The sequence below is a fragment of the Telopea speciosissima genome, chromosome 9 (assembly GCF_018873765.1).
Source record: "Telopea speciosissima isolate NSW1024214 ecotype Mountain lineage chromosome 9, Tspe_v1, whole genome shotgun sequence".
Lineage (NCBI taxonomy): Eukaryota > Viridiplantae > Streptophyta > Magnoliopsida > Proteales > Proteaceae > Telopea > Telopea speciosissima.
Genome location: NC_057924.1, coordinates 42,023,876 through 42,040,734, shown reverse-complemented (window position 1 = coordinate 42,040,734; position 16,859 = coordinate 42,023,876). Strand labels below are relative to the sequence as shown.

General features: G+C 43.0%; 1 protein-coding gene across 1 annotated transcript; it reads left to right on the top strand.

Moving 5' to 3' along the window:
• Window positions 1-2,023: 2,023 nt before the first annotated feature.
• Window positions 2,024-7,227, top strand: LOC122638912 (exopolygalacturonase-like). The gene is made up of 5 exons (XM_043831762.1): window positions 2,024-2,466; window positions 2,540-3,055; window positions 3,149-3,368; window positions 6,243-6,383; window positions 6,665-7,227. The coding sequence occupies exons 1-5, from the start codon at window positions 2,029-2,031 to the stop codon at window positions 7,225-7,227; spliced, it is 1,878 nt and encodes a 625-aa protein (XP_043687697.1). The 5' UTR covers window positions 2,024-2,028.
• Window positions 7,228-16,859: the final 9,632 nt, after the last annotated feature.

Genomic DNA, 16,859 nt, shown 5'->3' with positions numbered 1-16,859 from the left:
GTTACAAAGTGTATCAATCTCTTGTTGGTTCACCTTCGTGAGTTAGGAAGCCGCTTTCATGATTCTATTAAATCTACGAATGATTTATTAACAGATAGGAGGATTGGATTGTGTATCAAGCCGCCTGCTTCCCCTTCTACAGGTATCTTGGTGTAAATCGGAATAGAGGTGGGTTAAGTTAAACTTTGATGGGTGTTCTATAGAAAATCCGGGTTGTTCTGGGGCAGGTAGGGTTTTTCGCAATCATGATGGCGTGGTTATTTCTCCTTAATTACCTTCTTGGGTGTTGCGACTAATTTTGAGGTTGAGTTTAAGGGCTTTATTCAAGATGTTATTCGGGCGAAGGAGTTGGGTCTTCAGAAGTTGTGGATTGAAACTGATTTGGTAACTGTGGTGACTCTGATTCAGGCCAGATGTGCCCGTGGTTTGCTCATTAGGATTAGATTTTTTCGCAGCCATACCTATGTAATATTAGCTGGAAAATTACTCATTGTTTCAGAGAAGCAAATCCGATTATGGATTTCTTGGCCAAAGAGGCATCTAAGATTGGTGCACCTACGAACGATTGTATTTTTCCAATGTCAGTTAAAGAGGAGCTTCATTGGGATGCCGCTAGGAAAGCGAGATTCCGTTTTATTTTTGATGTTGTATGGAGAGCTGGTTTTCCCTATTGATGGCCATGCCGAAGGTGGGGATTTCTGGTATTTTTTCCTTTTGATTGATCTTCCTTGGGGTTGTCTGGGCGGAAGCTTTGCTGTGTATTCTTTCTATTTTTTCTTTACTATAATCTGATCTTTAGGAAGAAAAAAAGGCATTTTCACCAGTGTTTTAACCGGTTTTCTCCCATTTAAGATTCTAAATCCATTTCCCCACCTGTTTTTCATGTTTTTCATCTCTCTAGGCTAGAATAGTCATAAGGGTACTTTGGTAATTTATCATGCAATAATTTTCTTTATTTTCTTTATATTTTCTTATATATATTTTTTATTAAATCCTTAATCAAGCAACTATTTCAAATCAGTGGAAGATTTTAAACCTAATAAACTATAAGAGTTTTATGTTAATTTTTAAGGCGGGTACTCAGTTCAGATTCGGTTAGATCCACCGGATAGGTGGGTAGATCCGGATCCGATATGAACCAAATTATAAAGACATTTTCAGATCCAGGACTCAACCATATTAAATTCAGTTCAGATCGGTTCTAGTTATTCGGTCCGGATCCGGTACTTGGATACTGGTTACTCATTGACACCCTTAAGAAGAGCAAGAGAAAGTGAGGCAAGAGGGAGAGAATAGGAGAGGAGTAAGAGAATCGAATTTCAGAAAGAGGGAAAAGGATAAATCGTGGAGAGTGGAGGAGGGCTCCGAGAGGAGTTTGCAAGAGGATTTTGAGTATTTGACCTTGTGGATTTTAAAGGAGATTTTCAAGGAAGCAAGGAGTTGAAGGGCCAAGTTTGAAGTGGGATTTGGAATCTTCAAAAGGTAGATTTTCCTTTTCTGATTTTGGGCTTTTATTTTGATGGAAGTTGTTCTATTTTTGAGGAAGGGATAATGGAGAGAAAATAGGAGAGTGAGAGGAGAAAGAAAGTGTGTGTATTAGAGCATATATGCTGTGATGAGTCGGCCCGGTCTTGGCTAATTGCCACCAGTAATTAAAACCATAAACTTAACAGACTTCTAGTTTCTTCCAACACGAATAAAACTTAGTTATTCTCAATTACTAGTTGTTTCCAAGACTTAGTAGTCTCAGTCGTTGCAAGTGGAGAACAAACTAATAATAATAGAAAGGTTTCGTTAAACCAACTTACCAACTAATTCTTTTAACCTTTTTGGTTATCCCATTCAACAGAACCCCAAACAAAGAACTGTAATCTCCTTCCCCATTACAGTACTCTCTCTCTCTCTCTATATGTATATATATAAATGCCACCATATACAGAGAACAGCCCAAAACGGAAGAGGAGGATAGGAACGAGACAAAAAGGGGAAAAAGAGGGGAAAAAATAGAAATAAAAAAAAAAGAAAAAGATGGATTTAAAATGGAAGCAATGTTGCTTTATGTGCATTGTTCTTGCTATTAGAGTTACAGAAGCCCATATTTTCAATGTCAAAGACTTCGGTGGGAAGGCTGATGGCAAGACAGACATCAGTAAAGCTCTGTTATCTGCTTGGAATGATGCCTGTGAATCACTTGAACCAAGTACGGTTCTCATTCCAGAGGGAACCTATTTCTTGGGTCCTGTAATTTTGAAAGGACCATGCAAGAGTCCTTCAATTGGGTTTCAGCTTGAAGGAGTGGTGCAGGCTCCATCCAATCCTTCTGTTTTCAAGACCGACGGTTGGATTGTTTTCCAATACATCAATGGCTTGACCCTCTTCGGAAAAGGAACATTTGATGGGCAGGGACAAAGAGCTTGGAGTATCAACAACTGCGCCCAAAATCCTAATTGCAAAATGCTCCCCATTGTAAGCTTCACTTTTATCTCCATATGTTAGTCTCAAGATATACCAGCTCTTATTTTCTATTGTTTAACTGCAGAGTTTAAGATTCAACTTCCTCAACAACACTTTGATCAGAGACATAACCTCACTGAACAGCAAAAATTTCCACATGAACTTCTTTGCATGCTATGACATGACAGTTCAACACATTAACATATCAGCACCCGGCGAGAGTGCCAACACCGATGGTATCCACATGGGAAGCTCGGGGAGGATCAATATTACCGACACAGTGATCGCTACCGGTGACGATTGCATCTCCATTGGTCCTGGTACCCGCAACCTAACTGTTACCAAAGTTGTATGTGGACCAGGGCATGGCGTTAGTGTGGGGAGCTTAGGCAAGTACAAAGATGAAGAAGAAGTATGTGGAATCTCAGTGAGGAACTGCACCTTCATCAACTCCCAAAATGGTGTAAGGATCAAGACATGGCCTTCCTCACCTGCCGGTATCGCCTCGGATATAATCTTTGAGGATATCATCATGCAGAATGTCTCCAATCCAGTCATCTTGGACCAAGAGTATTGCCCACATTTCAAATGCGATAAGGATGTAAGTTTTGTCTATCATGATGAAGCTTATTATTAATTCAACTTTAATGAAAGAAACATTTAAAAAAACAACCTGTCTCATTGATGTTTGTAGGATCCATCGCTTGTTAAGCTCAGCAACATCAAATTCAACAAGATCAGAGGTACATCATCTTCGCAGCTTGCAGTCATAATAGCATGTAGCAAAGGGGCACCATGTGAGCACTTGGAGGTTGGAGACATCCATTTGGAGTACACTGGAACTGATGGTCCCGCTCAGTCTACATGTTCTAATGTGAAACCCATTTGTTCCGGCCTGCAGATCCCCCCTACCTGTATCTAAATTATATTCTATCAAGATAAATTTGAAATACTGATCACAAAGCCCAGCCATTTCATAAGATGCACTAATAAAGTCATGATTAATTTTTGTTGTCAACACAAATTTTGCACTGCAGCAATGAAAATCAAGTTGATTATTGTAAAGATTTGGTACATCATTTAAAAGTTGTGTGGTGTGGAATTAGTTCTGGAACCAATTGTAACCAAATCGGGTTTGAACCCGAGGCCCATACCCCCGCCCACTTGGGGCAGATGTGGGTCAAGAGGACCCAACTAGGGTTAGGGTTTGAGGAAAGGGGCCACATGGTGGTCCCCCCCTTATATCTATATATAGATTGAGAGAGGCTGCGTTAGATAGAGATAACTGCAGCCCCTCTAATCCCCACATTCTCTCTCCCTCTCTCGTCTTGCTCTCTCCCTACAGTGTGTGTGTGTGTTCCAAGAGGCTTCCACCATTGCCTAGGGACTTGGAGTGTGAACTATCGATTTCTATCAATTACCTATCGAGTGCACCTCCGCGAGGGAGACGCTACGCTGTTCGTTCGGCTGTCAATCAAGAGTTATCCCGATCCTCTTCCGCTGCATCATGGATATCATGCTACGAAGGTAACGATCGATATCCCTTCCATATTAATTTAATATTGGTATCAGAGCTTGTAATGTTCTTTATTGCGCCGCATACTGTCGCGAATCGCCGCGTCACATCGTGTTTGGCTGCGGCTAAGCCGCACAGTGAAACTTGGGCTGTTGTTTTTTTATTGTCTTCAACCTTTTGTGGCCGCGGCTCTCTGCGCGACTGCTCTCATGGCCTTCGTGGCCTACACCGAGCAAAGGCAGGCTGGTTTGGGGCCATCTCTGCGAGTTTGGGTGACTGAATAGTAGTAGGTCTGTTTGGAGATATTTTTTTTATTCATGTTTACTGCATATTTAAAAACAAAAATTGTTGCGCATGGCCTGAGGCATGCACGGCCTTAAGGCTGCAGCAGATTGCTGTGCACGGCCAGAGGCTCTTGTTGCTCTTTCTTGCCACAAGCTGTGGGCCTATGTGGCTTATACGCCCTTTAGTCGTTGCCATAGATCCTGGTCTCATGCGCTGCTCGAGTCGCAAGACCATCGTTGGCCAGAGTACGTGGCTCTGTCGCTGCTGCAGCTGCTGCAAAATAATAAAAAAAAAGAGGATTAATAGCCAAGGCATACCGGACAGTGGCCGGAACCCGCTGAAATTGGCAGTGACCACAGTCGCTGCAGGCTGAGGCAGCGAGTCTGCCAGCCACTGCCGCGGCAACCATGGCGATAATGGTGCTGGTTCTACGTTTTTCATGGAGTAGTTAGTGGGTTGGGGAAGGAAGAGGGGATTGGACTCCTTTTTTAAGTTTCCCTCAACCCATGTGTTGCACCATCTTTTAAAAAAAAAAATAAAAGAGGCTGAAATTAAAACGGTTTTGGTAAACCGTAGTGTTTTGAACTTCTTTTGTTTATTTTTTTTATTTTTTTTGGGAATGCTATTTGTTAACATTTTTGTTTATATATTCTTTTTTTTATGGTTATTGCATGTTGTTTCTGGAACCCAGGCCATAAGGGCCTGTTTGCTTATAAGTTCAGAAATAGTTGATAATGACTTGTTTAATTAGTATTATTTCTTATGTAAATGCTTTAATGTGTTTTTTGCATGCTTGAGTGTATATTGCACATTTTTTTATTTTGCTTTAAATCAGTTAAGCCCAATTTATGAATTGGCAATTTTACCCTCCCATGGCGGTTATTGACTCATGACCCGCTCCATTTTTTTTGGGATGCGTGGTCGACCTCCACCCATCGGACTATGTATGATTATGCATGTTTTGGGTTGGAGGTCATGATTGGTATTTTATATAAGTGGACATGTTACTATGTATGTGCGTTAGAGGTAGTATTGGTGTGTGATGTAAAGTGTAACGCTCCCTACTCAGTAGATTGATGTAGTAGGATTTGCAAGTTGTAATTTTTGGGACAATGTAATTATAATTTTGAGAAACCTTGTAAAGGGTTAGCGCCCCGCACTGCATATCACATGCTTATACTAACTCGACATGCCACTTTAAATACTAACCGGGTTCCATCGAAGGACTCATGCGCACACGTATGTATGGTGCAATTTGTGGATTGGAGATGCCCATTCCTCCCTTTATGTTTGATTCACTCAAAATCAATCAAAATTCTAGGTCCCACCACCACTAATGTGAGATTTGATTATGAGCCATGGCAAAATTTTTGGTCTCACTCTGTGGTACTTGGAACCCATAATTTTGATAGGATTTTTGGGAGTGAATTCGTTAATGGATGTGTAATTAATGTCACGCTATTGTTGTTTGTAGAACAATGGCAGACTCCAAAAATGTGATTGCTGACTTGAACAAAGGTGAAAAATTAGAAGACCCCAACTATAACCTATGGGCTAATTAAGAAGGTTTGTTTCCTGCTCAATAAGCAAGAATATCTGGACTTTATCACCACTGAGATGCAAAAACCCCCTAAGGGCACTACGGCCCAGGCTCGTAGGGACCTTGAGGCTTATGATACCTAGTTTAAAAAGGATCGTAGCACACACTACACTTTGTTGAGCATCATTCATGACGATCTACTTGGTGAATTTGAGACATACACCACAGCGAAATCCATGTGGGATGCGCTGAAAACACCTTTTGGTGGTATGTCCACCACCAGGTTGAGGGGCCTCACCTTGAAATTTGAAATGTCTAGGAAGGATCCCAAGCACACCATTACTAAACACCTTAGGGTGGTCAAAGAAATGATCAGGAAACTGAAAGAAGCTGGGAATACCCTAACAGATGAGTAGCAAGTTCAAGCCGTTATTCGAACACTCTCAGACTCCTGGAACCAGATGAAAATTGTTCTTACACATAATGACAATATCAAGAACTTTTCTGATATTGCTCAACAAGTGGAACTTAAAGCGGAGCGCCAAGAGGCAAACCGTGCTACTGCCCTAGTCACCCAAGGTGGCAAGCGTAATAACAAGAAGCGCACTAGATAATGAAAACTAGGAGGTCAGGGTGGGGCTAAGAACGATGCGTCAAAGGAAGGAAAGGTCACCAAGCGTAAAGGGGTAAACGTAGTGGCAAAAGGGATATCAATAAGATGACTTGCTATAATTGCCAGAAAAAGGGATACTTCGCTCGTGACTGCACGGAGCCGAAGAAGGTACCATATCATCCTAGCTCTCTACGTACCTTTGTGTGTACACATGTCTTTGTTGCTAACACACAGTCTGATTAGATTGTGGATATAGGAGCGACAAGACACATAGCCAGAGATCGAGCAGGGTTTGTAGATTATAGAAGGACTCCGACTGGTTTGCAGAGCATCTTTATGGGGAATGGAACAAGCGAGGACGTTAAAGGTGTTGGAGTCTATCAACTCCAACTGCGCACTGGGCACACCATCCTACTCCATGATGTGTTTTATGCACCTAGCATCCATCATAATCTACTTTCAGTTATAGCTATGTTAACTTTAGAATATTCATTTACCATTGATGCAGAGGGTTTTACTTTTATTCTGGATAATGGCGTTATTGGGCATGATTTGATTTATGATGGTTTTATTAAATTAGATCTTATTGATTCTTCACCTTCTAATTCTGTCTTTGTGATTGATGTGAATGTGTGTTCTGAATCCCCTACTTGGAATGCTAGACTAGGACAGATAGGGAGGGATAGGATGACCAGGCTAGCTCGAGAAGGCCTATTAGGACCACTCGCTAAAGTCACCTTACCAACTTGTGAGTCTTGTCTAGCAGGTAAAGCTCATCGGAAGCCTTTTGGTAAGGCAGTTCTGCGACTTGTCCCTTAGAGCTAGTCCACTCAAACATGTGCGGACCTATGAATGTAAAGGCACGCCATGGCACCTCATATTTTCTCACATTCATTGATGATTATTCGGAATACGGTTGTGTATTTGATCGCTCACCGCTACGAAGCATTAGATTGCTTCAAGCGCTTCGTAGCAGAGGTTGAGAATCAGTTAAGCAAGAGTTTAAAGGCTCTACGCACTGACCGGGGACGTGAGTATCTCTCTGATCAGTTTAAGGAATTGTGTGAGGAAAAGGGGATATGCAGGCAATTGACTATTCCTCACACTCTGCAGCAAAATGGTGTAGCGGAAAGGAGAAATAGGACCCTCTTAGACATGGTTAAGTCGATGATGGCGCAGGCCAACCTCCCAATATTCTTTTGGGGGGACGCTCTTTTGACTGCAGCCTACATCCTTAACAAGGTGCCTTCACAGTCAGTTTCTTCCACCCCCTATGAACTGTGGAAAGGCGCAAAGCCCACTCTAGAGCATATGCGACCTTGGGGAAGTGCTGGTTATGTTCATAACACCTCCCACAAGTTTGGGAAGCTAGGAAACACATCTTTATAAGATATTTTGACAGCTCAAAGGGCTACGTGATGTACGGTGAGCACCCTGATGGAGGACTGACCGAGGTAGAGTCTCGCGATGTTAACTTCATTGAGACAGATTTTCCTAGTATTAGTGATGCGAGTAGGGATCTCGACCTCTTTGAGTTAGAGGACGATATTAGCATCTCACCTACTCATCTTGTAATCGCTACAGATAGTGAGATTGATCATCAGCCTAGTGGGAGTGTACCACTAGATGATCAGGAATCCCTTATGCGCAAGAGTGCACATCAACACGTACCTCATCATCGTCACCTGATTGAGGGGAACGTTGCCATTGGTGCACCAAATGATAAGGATGAGCCTACTATATGAGAAGCGCTCTCCTCATCTGCCAAGGATTTACGGCTAGCTGCAGTAGAGGAAGAGTTGACCTCTATGAGCCAGAACCAAGTATGGGAGTTGGTTGATCTTCCGCCAGGGCGTAAGGCCATTGGAAACAAATGGGTCTTAAAAAGTAAGCACAAAGCGGATGGTTCAATCGATAAGTATAAGGCATGCCTTGTGGCAAAAGGTTATACCCAAAGGAGGGTATTGACTATGAAGAGACTTTCTCCCTTGGGGTGAGAATTGCCTCTATTCGCCTCATTCTAGCCATTGTCACTAAAATGAATTTGGAACTCTTCCAAATGAATGTTAAAACTGCATTTCTCACTGGAGAACTAGATGAAGAGATCTTTATAACTCAACCAGAGGGTTTTGAAGTCAAAAGTCAAGAGTGCAAAGTCTACCGCTTAAAGAGATCCATTTATGGACTCAAGCAATCATCTAGGCAGTGGTACTTCAGATTTCATCACGCCGTTACATCTTTTGGGTTTGAGATGATTGAAGAAGACCACTGTGTGTATGTCAAACGATCCAAGAAGAACTTTCTCATTCTTTCTTTGTATGTAGATGACATACTATTGGTTGGGAATGACCTTGGGATGATTGTCACCACTAAAGAGTGGTTGTCCTCCACATTTGAGATGAAGGACATGGGTGAAGCCAAATTTGTGTTGGGAATTAAAATTGTGAGAGACCGATCTAGGAACTTTCTCGGTTTGTCTCAAGAGACTTATATCAAGAAAATCCTTGAACGGTTCCACATGCATAACTCAAAGCCTGTTGAAACTCCCATGGACAAGGCTTGTGTCTTGAGCACTGATCAGTGTCCAAAAACTGATCAAGAGAAGAATCAAATGTCCAACGTACCCTATACAGCTGTAGTGGATAGTCTGATGTACGCAATGATGTGCACGCGTCCGGACATATGCTTTGCAGTTGGTATGGTTAGTCGCTATCAGAGTAACCCTGGTCCAGGTCATTGGCAGGCAGTGAAACAAATCTTTAGGTACCTACGTGGTACCGCTGACTTCGTCCTCAGCTATAGTGGCTCGGATTTAAAACTGAGAGGCTACATCGACGCAGATTGGGTAAGTGATAAAGACGAGCGCAAATCCACTTCAGGATATGCATTTGTCCTTGGTGGGGGACCTGTATCTTGGTGCAGCAAGAAGCAGACCTATATTACCTTGTCTACGATGGAGTCAGAGTACATTGCTTGTTCGGCAGCAGTTCAGGAGGCCGTTTGGCTCAGGAGGTTCTTGAGGTGCCTAAGTGTTTCAGCGCATTTAGATGAAGCTGTAGTTATACACAGTGACAATACAGCTGCCTTGGCATATGCTAAAGACCCCAAATATCATGGGAAGGCCAAACATATTGATATCCGTTATCACTACATTCGGGACATGGTTTCTCAATGTGAGGTGGTCCTAAAGCATATCTCTACTAGCAACATGGTGGCTGATCCTCTTACCAAGCCTATTGCTAGGGACGTCTTCCTTGTTCACATTAGGAACTTGGGACTCCGCCGTATTTGGGTTATTGCTATTTGTATGGACACTTTATTTGGACATTAATAAAATAAATTACTTGCTTATTTTTCCTTCATGTTATGCTTTGAGTAATTGATTGTGTACACATCCATTTAATAAATATGTCACCAGGCTTGAATCGATCCAATCACACGGGTGATTCACCTTGGCGCTTGAGATATCGAGCAAGATGAGCCAAATTCACTTTGGTGCTTAGAGATAGCGAGCAAGATGAACAGACAACTTTTATGCTAAGTGGCGCCTTAGTTAGAGCTAAGATGAGATTATATGGTCGAACACAGAGTTTCCACATCTCAGTGTAGCCTGCTTATAGTCGAATGTGAGACTTTTGGGAGGCACCGTGGATGTGACTGGAATAAAAGACTCAGGTCAGGCGCTTGACAGTGCGACTGGACCCAGACTCGTATGATGTGCTTTTATATTTTATGAGTGGCATGCCCACCTTAGTGGGAGAAGCACGATAGCATACATTTCATACTGTATGTGTTTTATTACGACCGTTTGTGAGAGTAACTGAATGGATCCCTACTTCGTCATTGTGTGAGCCACATGGATCAAATTGAGTTGATCCTACGGATACCCTCTACTTGAGACCATGTCATGAAGAGGACAACCAATGATGCTACTTTGGTGCGCTCCTTAGGACCATGGATGATGCGGTCCAGCGGGACACGATTGGGAAAGCTATTGGGAACAGTCGGATTGACATATGGGGCTCAGGAAAAACTATTCGGAATTATACCCTTGTTATGTGACTCATTGCCCGAGTGACTTGTCGTATTTGTGTTTTGACTTAGTCATGAGCACATTACATGGTTTGGGTTCAACACTGCTCATCATGAGGGATCGAGAGTACTGAACCTGGTGTGATTGGATTGTTTGGGGTACCCTAGATAGTCTGTGAGTGATGTGCTATGTTGGTTAGATGGAAGCTTGATATAGCACTCCTACCTTTCTTCTATCTCGTTAGGTTGCACGCTCCATTTCCTATATGAAGGAATACATATAGGAGAGAGACTTAGATGAGCGATTGAGTATATCCGCTCTGTGTGGGCGAGTGGGAGATGTAACCAAATCAGGTTTGGACCTGAGGCCCATACCCACGCCCACTTGGGGCAGATGTGGGTCAAGAAGACCCAACTAGGGTTAGGGTTTGAGGAAAGGGGCCACATAGTGGTCCCCCCCTTTATATCTATATATAGATTGAGAGAGGCTGCATTAGATAGAGATAACTGCAGCCCCTCTAATCCCCACGTTCTCTCTCCCTCTCTCATCCTCTTTCTCCCTCTAGTGTGTGTGTGTGTGTGTGTTCCAAGAGGCTTCCATCATTGCCTAGGGACTTGGAGTGTGAACTATCGATTTCTATCCATTATCTATCAAGTGCACCGCCGCGAGGGAGACGCTACGCTGTTCGTTCGACTGTCAATCAAGAGTTATCTCGATCCTCTTCCACAGCGTCGTGGATATCACGCTACAAAGGTAACTATCGATATCCCTTCCATATTAATTTAATACCAATTAAGGGGTTGAATGATACAAGATGAGCATTCACTTTCATGGTAATAACAAAAGTACCCGATTTCATTCAGGACTCTTCAGTGTGGGATTTTTTTAATCCCCTAATGCCAAAAAAATACGTGCTAGCCTATGCACCTCCTGAATCACAAATAAAACAAAGTAGGGTAGGAAAACATACCCTTCATTATGGAATGATGTCTGTGTCCCATCTTTTAGATTCACCAACAACTACTGATTATGGAATCTCAAGTTTTCTCTCTTCCTCCCTACAATGTATAGATCTCAGTAATGGGGGCTATTATGCATAAAACCATAGGATAGAGAGAGGACAAAGAGTCTTTAATTCCCACTATTTTAATTAAGCTAACAAATCTCCAACAAAGATAGGCTAAATATTAAAAAAAAATTAGTTTAACTTGGTCTGTAATACGTAGAACCATCAGGTGTATAGCAAATAATGTGGTCTACGAAGACTGGTCCTCGGCCAAGCGGTTGATGGATGCTCAACAACTTCTTAGCCCGTAAGCTAATACTTACCCAAAGATTTGGGGCAGACCAACTGTTGAGTCTTGGGATCAATTTAATGCCCCTTCTATGAAGGAGGGCCATCATCAATAGGTCCTAGACCCCAAATCTAGGTGGCAACTCCCATTTTTCGCATATACCCAGGTGCAATGTCAGGATGACTTTTTTCTATCCATTGTATCCACATGGTCACATGATTTCACTTTGAACATGATGATAGGAAGTAACTAAATTACTAAGAAGCAAAAATAATAATACTATAACAAGCAAGTGTACATTGACAGTCTGCAACAACAGTTTTGATTCCCCATGTAGTGGAGTCACTATTGTAGGTACAAGGGGATTTTTCCACTATATAACTCTGTCCAATGCGTGGTTTCCCTCTTCACTTCCACATCTATCCCATTGGTTCGGTGGGGAGGCGAATGCAACGAGAGAAGGGAAAACGATGATGAGGATTTTGTTGATGGTAGTCTGGAATATTTGTTATGTAAAGGAGTCGCCAACTAAATAAAGGTCTGGGACCCATACATGTCTCCCTTTGAGCCCAAGCTAGCTCCTGTCATCATTGGTCATATTATGTGCTTTCTTCATTGTTTTATATTTTGTCTTTGAATTTTTCTATTTTGGTTCTTAACTAGTGGTTTCCGCGATGGAACTTCTTTGTCTTTTGGGTCAGAATGATTTGGACAGTTAGTTTGGAATAGCCATCGTTCTCAAGTCGTAAGTCTTGACAGGTGTCAAACTGTGCAATTTTGAGGACGAAAGAGGGAAGGATGTAACACCATGATTTTACCCTAGAAATCTTACGAAATGATTTTTGTGTCGTCATGTGTTGATTGCTTTTATCTCCAACAAAACTCAAATATTTAGTATTTTTGGCCTGAAGGTAATTTTATTTACAAACCTTCGGTGATTTTTCCATTTTAAAATGTGTTAGGTGATTAATTGCATAAAAAATTAAATTTTGAGAATGTAATAAATTAGTGTCCTAACCTACTGGTTTGTACTTTGCCAGTACATATAAAAAGTCAGTTTCAAATCGTGGAGAATGGAAGAGGGTTGTGAGAGTAATAGACTTAGATATTATTGCATGTAATTTCCTTGATTGATTGTAATGAATATTACATATTATACAGGTGTAGAGTTAACATAGATAGCTTAATCTATGTTAGGTATGTACACTACACACAATGGATTACAAAAGATTACAAGGGATATTACAAGGGATTATAATTGATTCTTCTCAATTAGATGAGGTGGAAGATAGGACCAAATATTGGGTTCCCAAGTTTAGGAGGGAATCCAATATTTGGTCAATACACCACCTCAAGTGGAAGGTCCTGAGCATCGGAGCTTCAACTTGTCAAGGAGAAATTGGAACCGGGCTGTTGCTAGGGCCTTGGTGAGAATGTCGGCAAACTGATCCTTAGTAGAGATGAATTGGACCAGTAACTCGCGTCTGGCGACTCGATCCCGGACGAAGTGGAAATCAATTTCAACATGCTTGGTCCGAGCGTGAAACACCAGATTGGCGGAGAGATATGTGGCTCCAATATTGTCGCACCACAGGATGGGTGGACCTGGTAATGGAAAGCCAAGCTCTGTGAATAAAGATTGAAGCCATATCAGCTCGGCGGCCGCATCTGCCAAGGCCTTGTATTTTGCTTCGGTGGAAGAGCGTGTAATAGTGCGCTATTTATGTGAAATCCATGAGATGAGGTTGGTACCAAGAAAGACTGCAAATCCACCGGTGGATTTCCTATCATCACCGTAGCCAGCCCAATCAGCATCACTGAAGGCTTGTAACCGGAGATCAGAGTGGCAATCTATCAATAGGCCATGGGACTGGGTGCCCTTGAGGTAGCGAAGAATCCGCTTGACCAACATCCAATGATTCTCAGTTGGGGCGTGCATATATTGGTAGGCCTTATTGACTGCAAAGGCTACATCTGGTCAGGTCAATGTAACATATTAAAGTACGCCAACAATAGATCGATAGAGTGTGGGGTTGGTCATAGGAGAGCCAGAGGTAGCTGTAAGGGCCATTGAAGTGGCCATTGGTGTCTGTAGAGGCTTGCAGTCTATCATACCCGCCTTAGTCAATAGATCGCCAATATAACGAGATTGGCAAAGAAGGAGTCCCTGGGCATGTGGGAGAGCCCCAATACAGAGAAAGAAGTGTAACGGGCCCAAGTCCTTGATTGCAAATTCTGCCGCTAGTTGTTGAAGAAGGGCGGATATATAACTTGGGGAATTCCCGATGACGACTATGTCATCAACATAAATAAGAACAAATATGATGTTAGTACCCTGCCGATAAATGAACAGAGAAGGATCCGTCTGCGAGGCCCTGTATCCAATGCTAAGAAGGAACTGAGAGAGGCATGTGAACCAAGCCCTTGGAGCCTGTTTGAGCCCATATAAAGACTTTAATAATTTACATACATGATTGGGCTTGGCTGGATCAACAAAACCCGGAGGTTGAGACATGTAGACCTCTTCTTATAGGATGCCATGTAAGAAGGTGTTGTGAACATCTAATTAGTGTATGGGCCAACCATTTGAGATAGCTAGAGATAAAATGGTCTAAATGGTTGTGGGCTTGACAACCGGGCTGAAAGTTTCAGTATAATCAAGCCCAGGATGTTGATGATAGCCCTTTGCAACAAGGTGGGCATTATATCGCTCAAGAGATCCATCCACTTTTCGCATGATCCGATACACCCATTTGCAGCCCACAATGTTCTTTGATGGGGGAGGGGGTGGTACAAGGTCCCAGGTGCCATTTTTTAAAAGGGGATTAAATTCCTCCATCATCGTCGTTCGCCTGAGTGAAACAGGTGGGTTCAATGGTGGGGGTGGTGGTAGATAGGGCGGTGGGAGTGGTGTTGAGGTAAATGTCATGGAGAGACCTGGTGCGCCTCATAGGGGAGGGGGAGGTGTTCGGTTGGGGGGCCGGGGGAAGGGAGAAGTGGGCTCGGTTGGGGTGGTGATGGGTATGGGCTTGGTTGGGGTGGGGGTGGGTATGGGCTTGGTTGAGGATGGTTATTTTGAGGAGATGGTGAAGGGGGAGTGGGTAATGATGGTAAGTTGGTGGGAGCAATTGCCCAAGGAGGTGATGGTAGAGGTGCTGGTGAGGGTATGGGGGAGTTGAACTTTGTAACAAAAAGAAACTCAGACTCATGAAACCGGACATGCCGAGCTATATATATTTTATTGGTAAATCGGTCAAGGCAAATATAGCCCATGTGAGAATTACTGTAACCTAGAAACACACATGGGGTAGACTGGTACTCTATTTTTTAGTGATTATATGGTCTTAAAAAGGGGAAACATAAGCACCCAAATACGCGAAGAAAAGAGTAATCGGGTGCTTTGTGAAATAATATTTGGAAGGGGGAAAGATTCATGGAAGCCCGAGAGGGCATTCTATTTATGAGATAAACAGCGGTCTCAAATGCGTTGTGCCAATATTGCTAGGGAACAGAGCTATGGCCAAGGAGAGAGAGGCCAGTCTCAACAATGTAGCAATGTCGCCTCTCAACAGAGCCTTGTTGCTCACGGGTATGGGGGGCCGAAAGTCTATGTTGAATGCCAATTTGGGCAAAGGAGGGGAGAGTGCGATACTCACCCCCCCAATCTGTTTGGATGGAAATAATTTTTCGTAAAAATTGGCGTTCAACCATAGTTTGAAAATGGCAAAATATGTCAAAAACTTCAGATTTATGGGTCATTGGGTAGAACCATATGTATTTGGAAAAGTCATCCACGAAGATGACAAAGTACTTATGGCCAGAAACAGAGGGAACATGGGCAAGGCCCTAAACATCACTAAAAAGTAATTCAAGCGGAAATAAACTTCTAGAGGGGAAAAGGGATAAATGTAAACGACAAGATTTTCCTAATTGGCAAGCCTTGCAAAGGGGGGATAGGGATTTATTATTACAAGGCAAATTATTTTGGCGAATCATACAAAGAAACAAGTCTTTATGAGGATGGCCCAAATGGCTATGCCACCCATCCAATGTCATTCCTGCAGCAATATTAGCACTCATTTGAGGAGACGGCGGGGAGAAGACATACAATCCGTCCTTACTCGGGCCGGACAGAAGAACCTCCTTGGTTGTTTGATCCTTCACAAGAAAGAAAGATGGGTAAAATTCAAAAAATGCATTATTGTCAGTAGCAAATTTTTGAACGGAGAGGAGAGGTTTAGAAATGCCAGGAACATGTAAAAACATCACGTAAATGAAAAGAAATGGAAGATGTAGGAGAAGTGATGGAGGCAGAACCGATGTGTGAGATCGGCAGCCCCTTACCATTACCAACAAAAAACTGCTCATTACCACCATAGGTATCGTAGTTTGCAAGGGCTTGGAGATCTGGGGTAACGTGGTGTGTGGCCCTCGTATCAGGGTACTAAGTTAGGGTCGTAGATGGGGGGTAAGGGGGTGTGGGACAGAGGGGAGGGGTGGTGCTGTGATAGTTAGGGGTAGGGAGGGGAGAGGAGTTGGAGGATGTGTAATAGGCAGCGGGTGCTCCACGTTGACGATAGTAACAGTTCGCATTGGAATGATTATTGTGGAGACAAAGGGAGCACCACATTCGGCCTTGACCACTCCCTCTTGAAAAACGGCCAGAACCACAACCCCATTGTCCACGGGAAGACCCACAACCAGAATGAGAGATCTAGGCATCAGGGGAATCCTTGGAGGTGAGATGGGCAGTGGGAACAGTGGCCACAGTTGCAGGGGGATGAAGAGAGGAGCCCTTCAGAAATTCGTGGCTCAATAGCAACGAGTGGAGTTCAGTAAAGGGAAGGGGTTTAGTCCTTGTGAGCAATGAAGGAACAATGTCCTTGAGTTCCGCCTTCAAAGCTAGATATACATGTAAATTGAAGTTCTCATCCGTGATAGGTTGATTGGCTGCAGCAAGTTCATCCGCCATAGTTTTAAGGCAGCGAAGAAAAACAGAGACCGTTTCATCAGGGTGTTGCACAGAGTCTTTGAGGCCAATGTGAAGGGCCATTAGCCTAGTTTGAGATGGAGAGCCAAAAGCAGTTTGTAGAGTTGTCCAGAGCTCATGACTGGTGAGTTTT

What these genes read in the sequence shown, in the direction of transcription:
- LOC122638912 (XM_043831762.1), top strand. Translation starts at nt 2,029, where the DNA reads ATGGATTTAAAATGGAAGCAATGTTGCTTTATGTGCATTGTTCTTGCT. An exon ending in CCTGCAGATCCCCCCTACCT is followed by an intron (nt 3,369 to 6,242) that starts GTATCTAAATTA and finishes GAACACTCTCAG; the next exon opens with ACTCCTGGAACCAGATGAAA. An exon ending in AGTCACCCAAGGTGGCAAGC is followed by an intron (nt 6,384 to 6,664) that starts GTAATAACAAGA and finishes TTGTGGATATAG; the next exon opens with GAGCGACAAGACACATAGCC.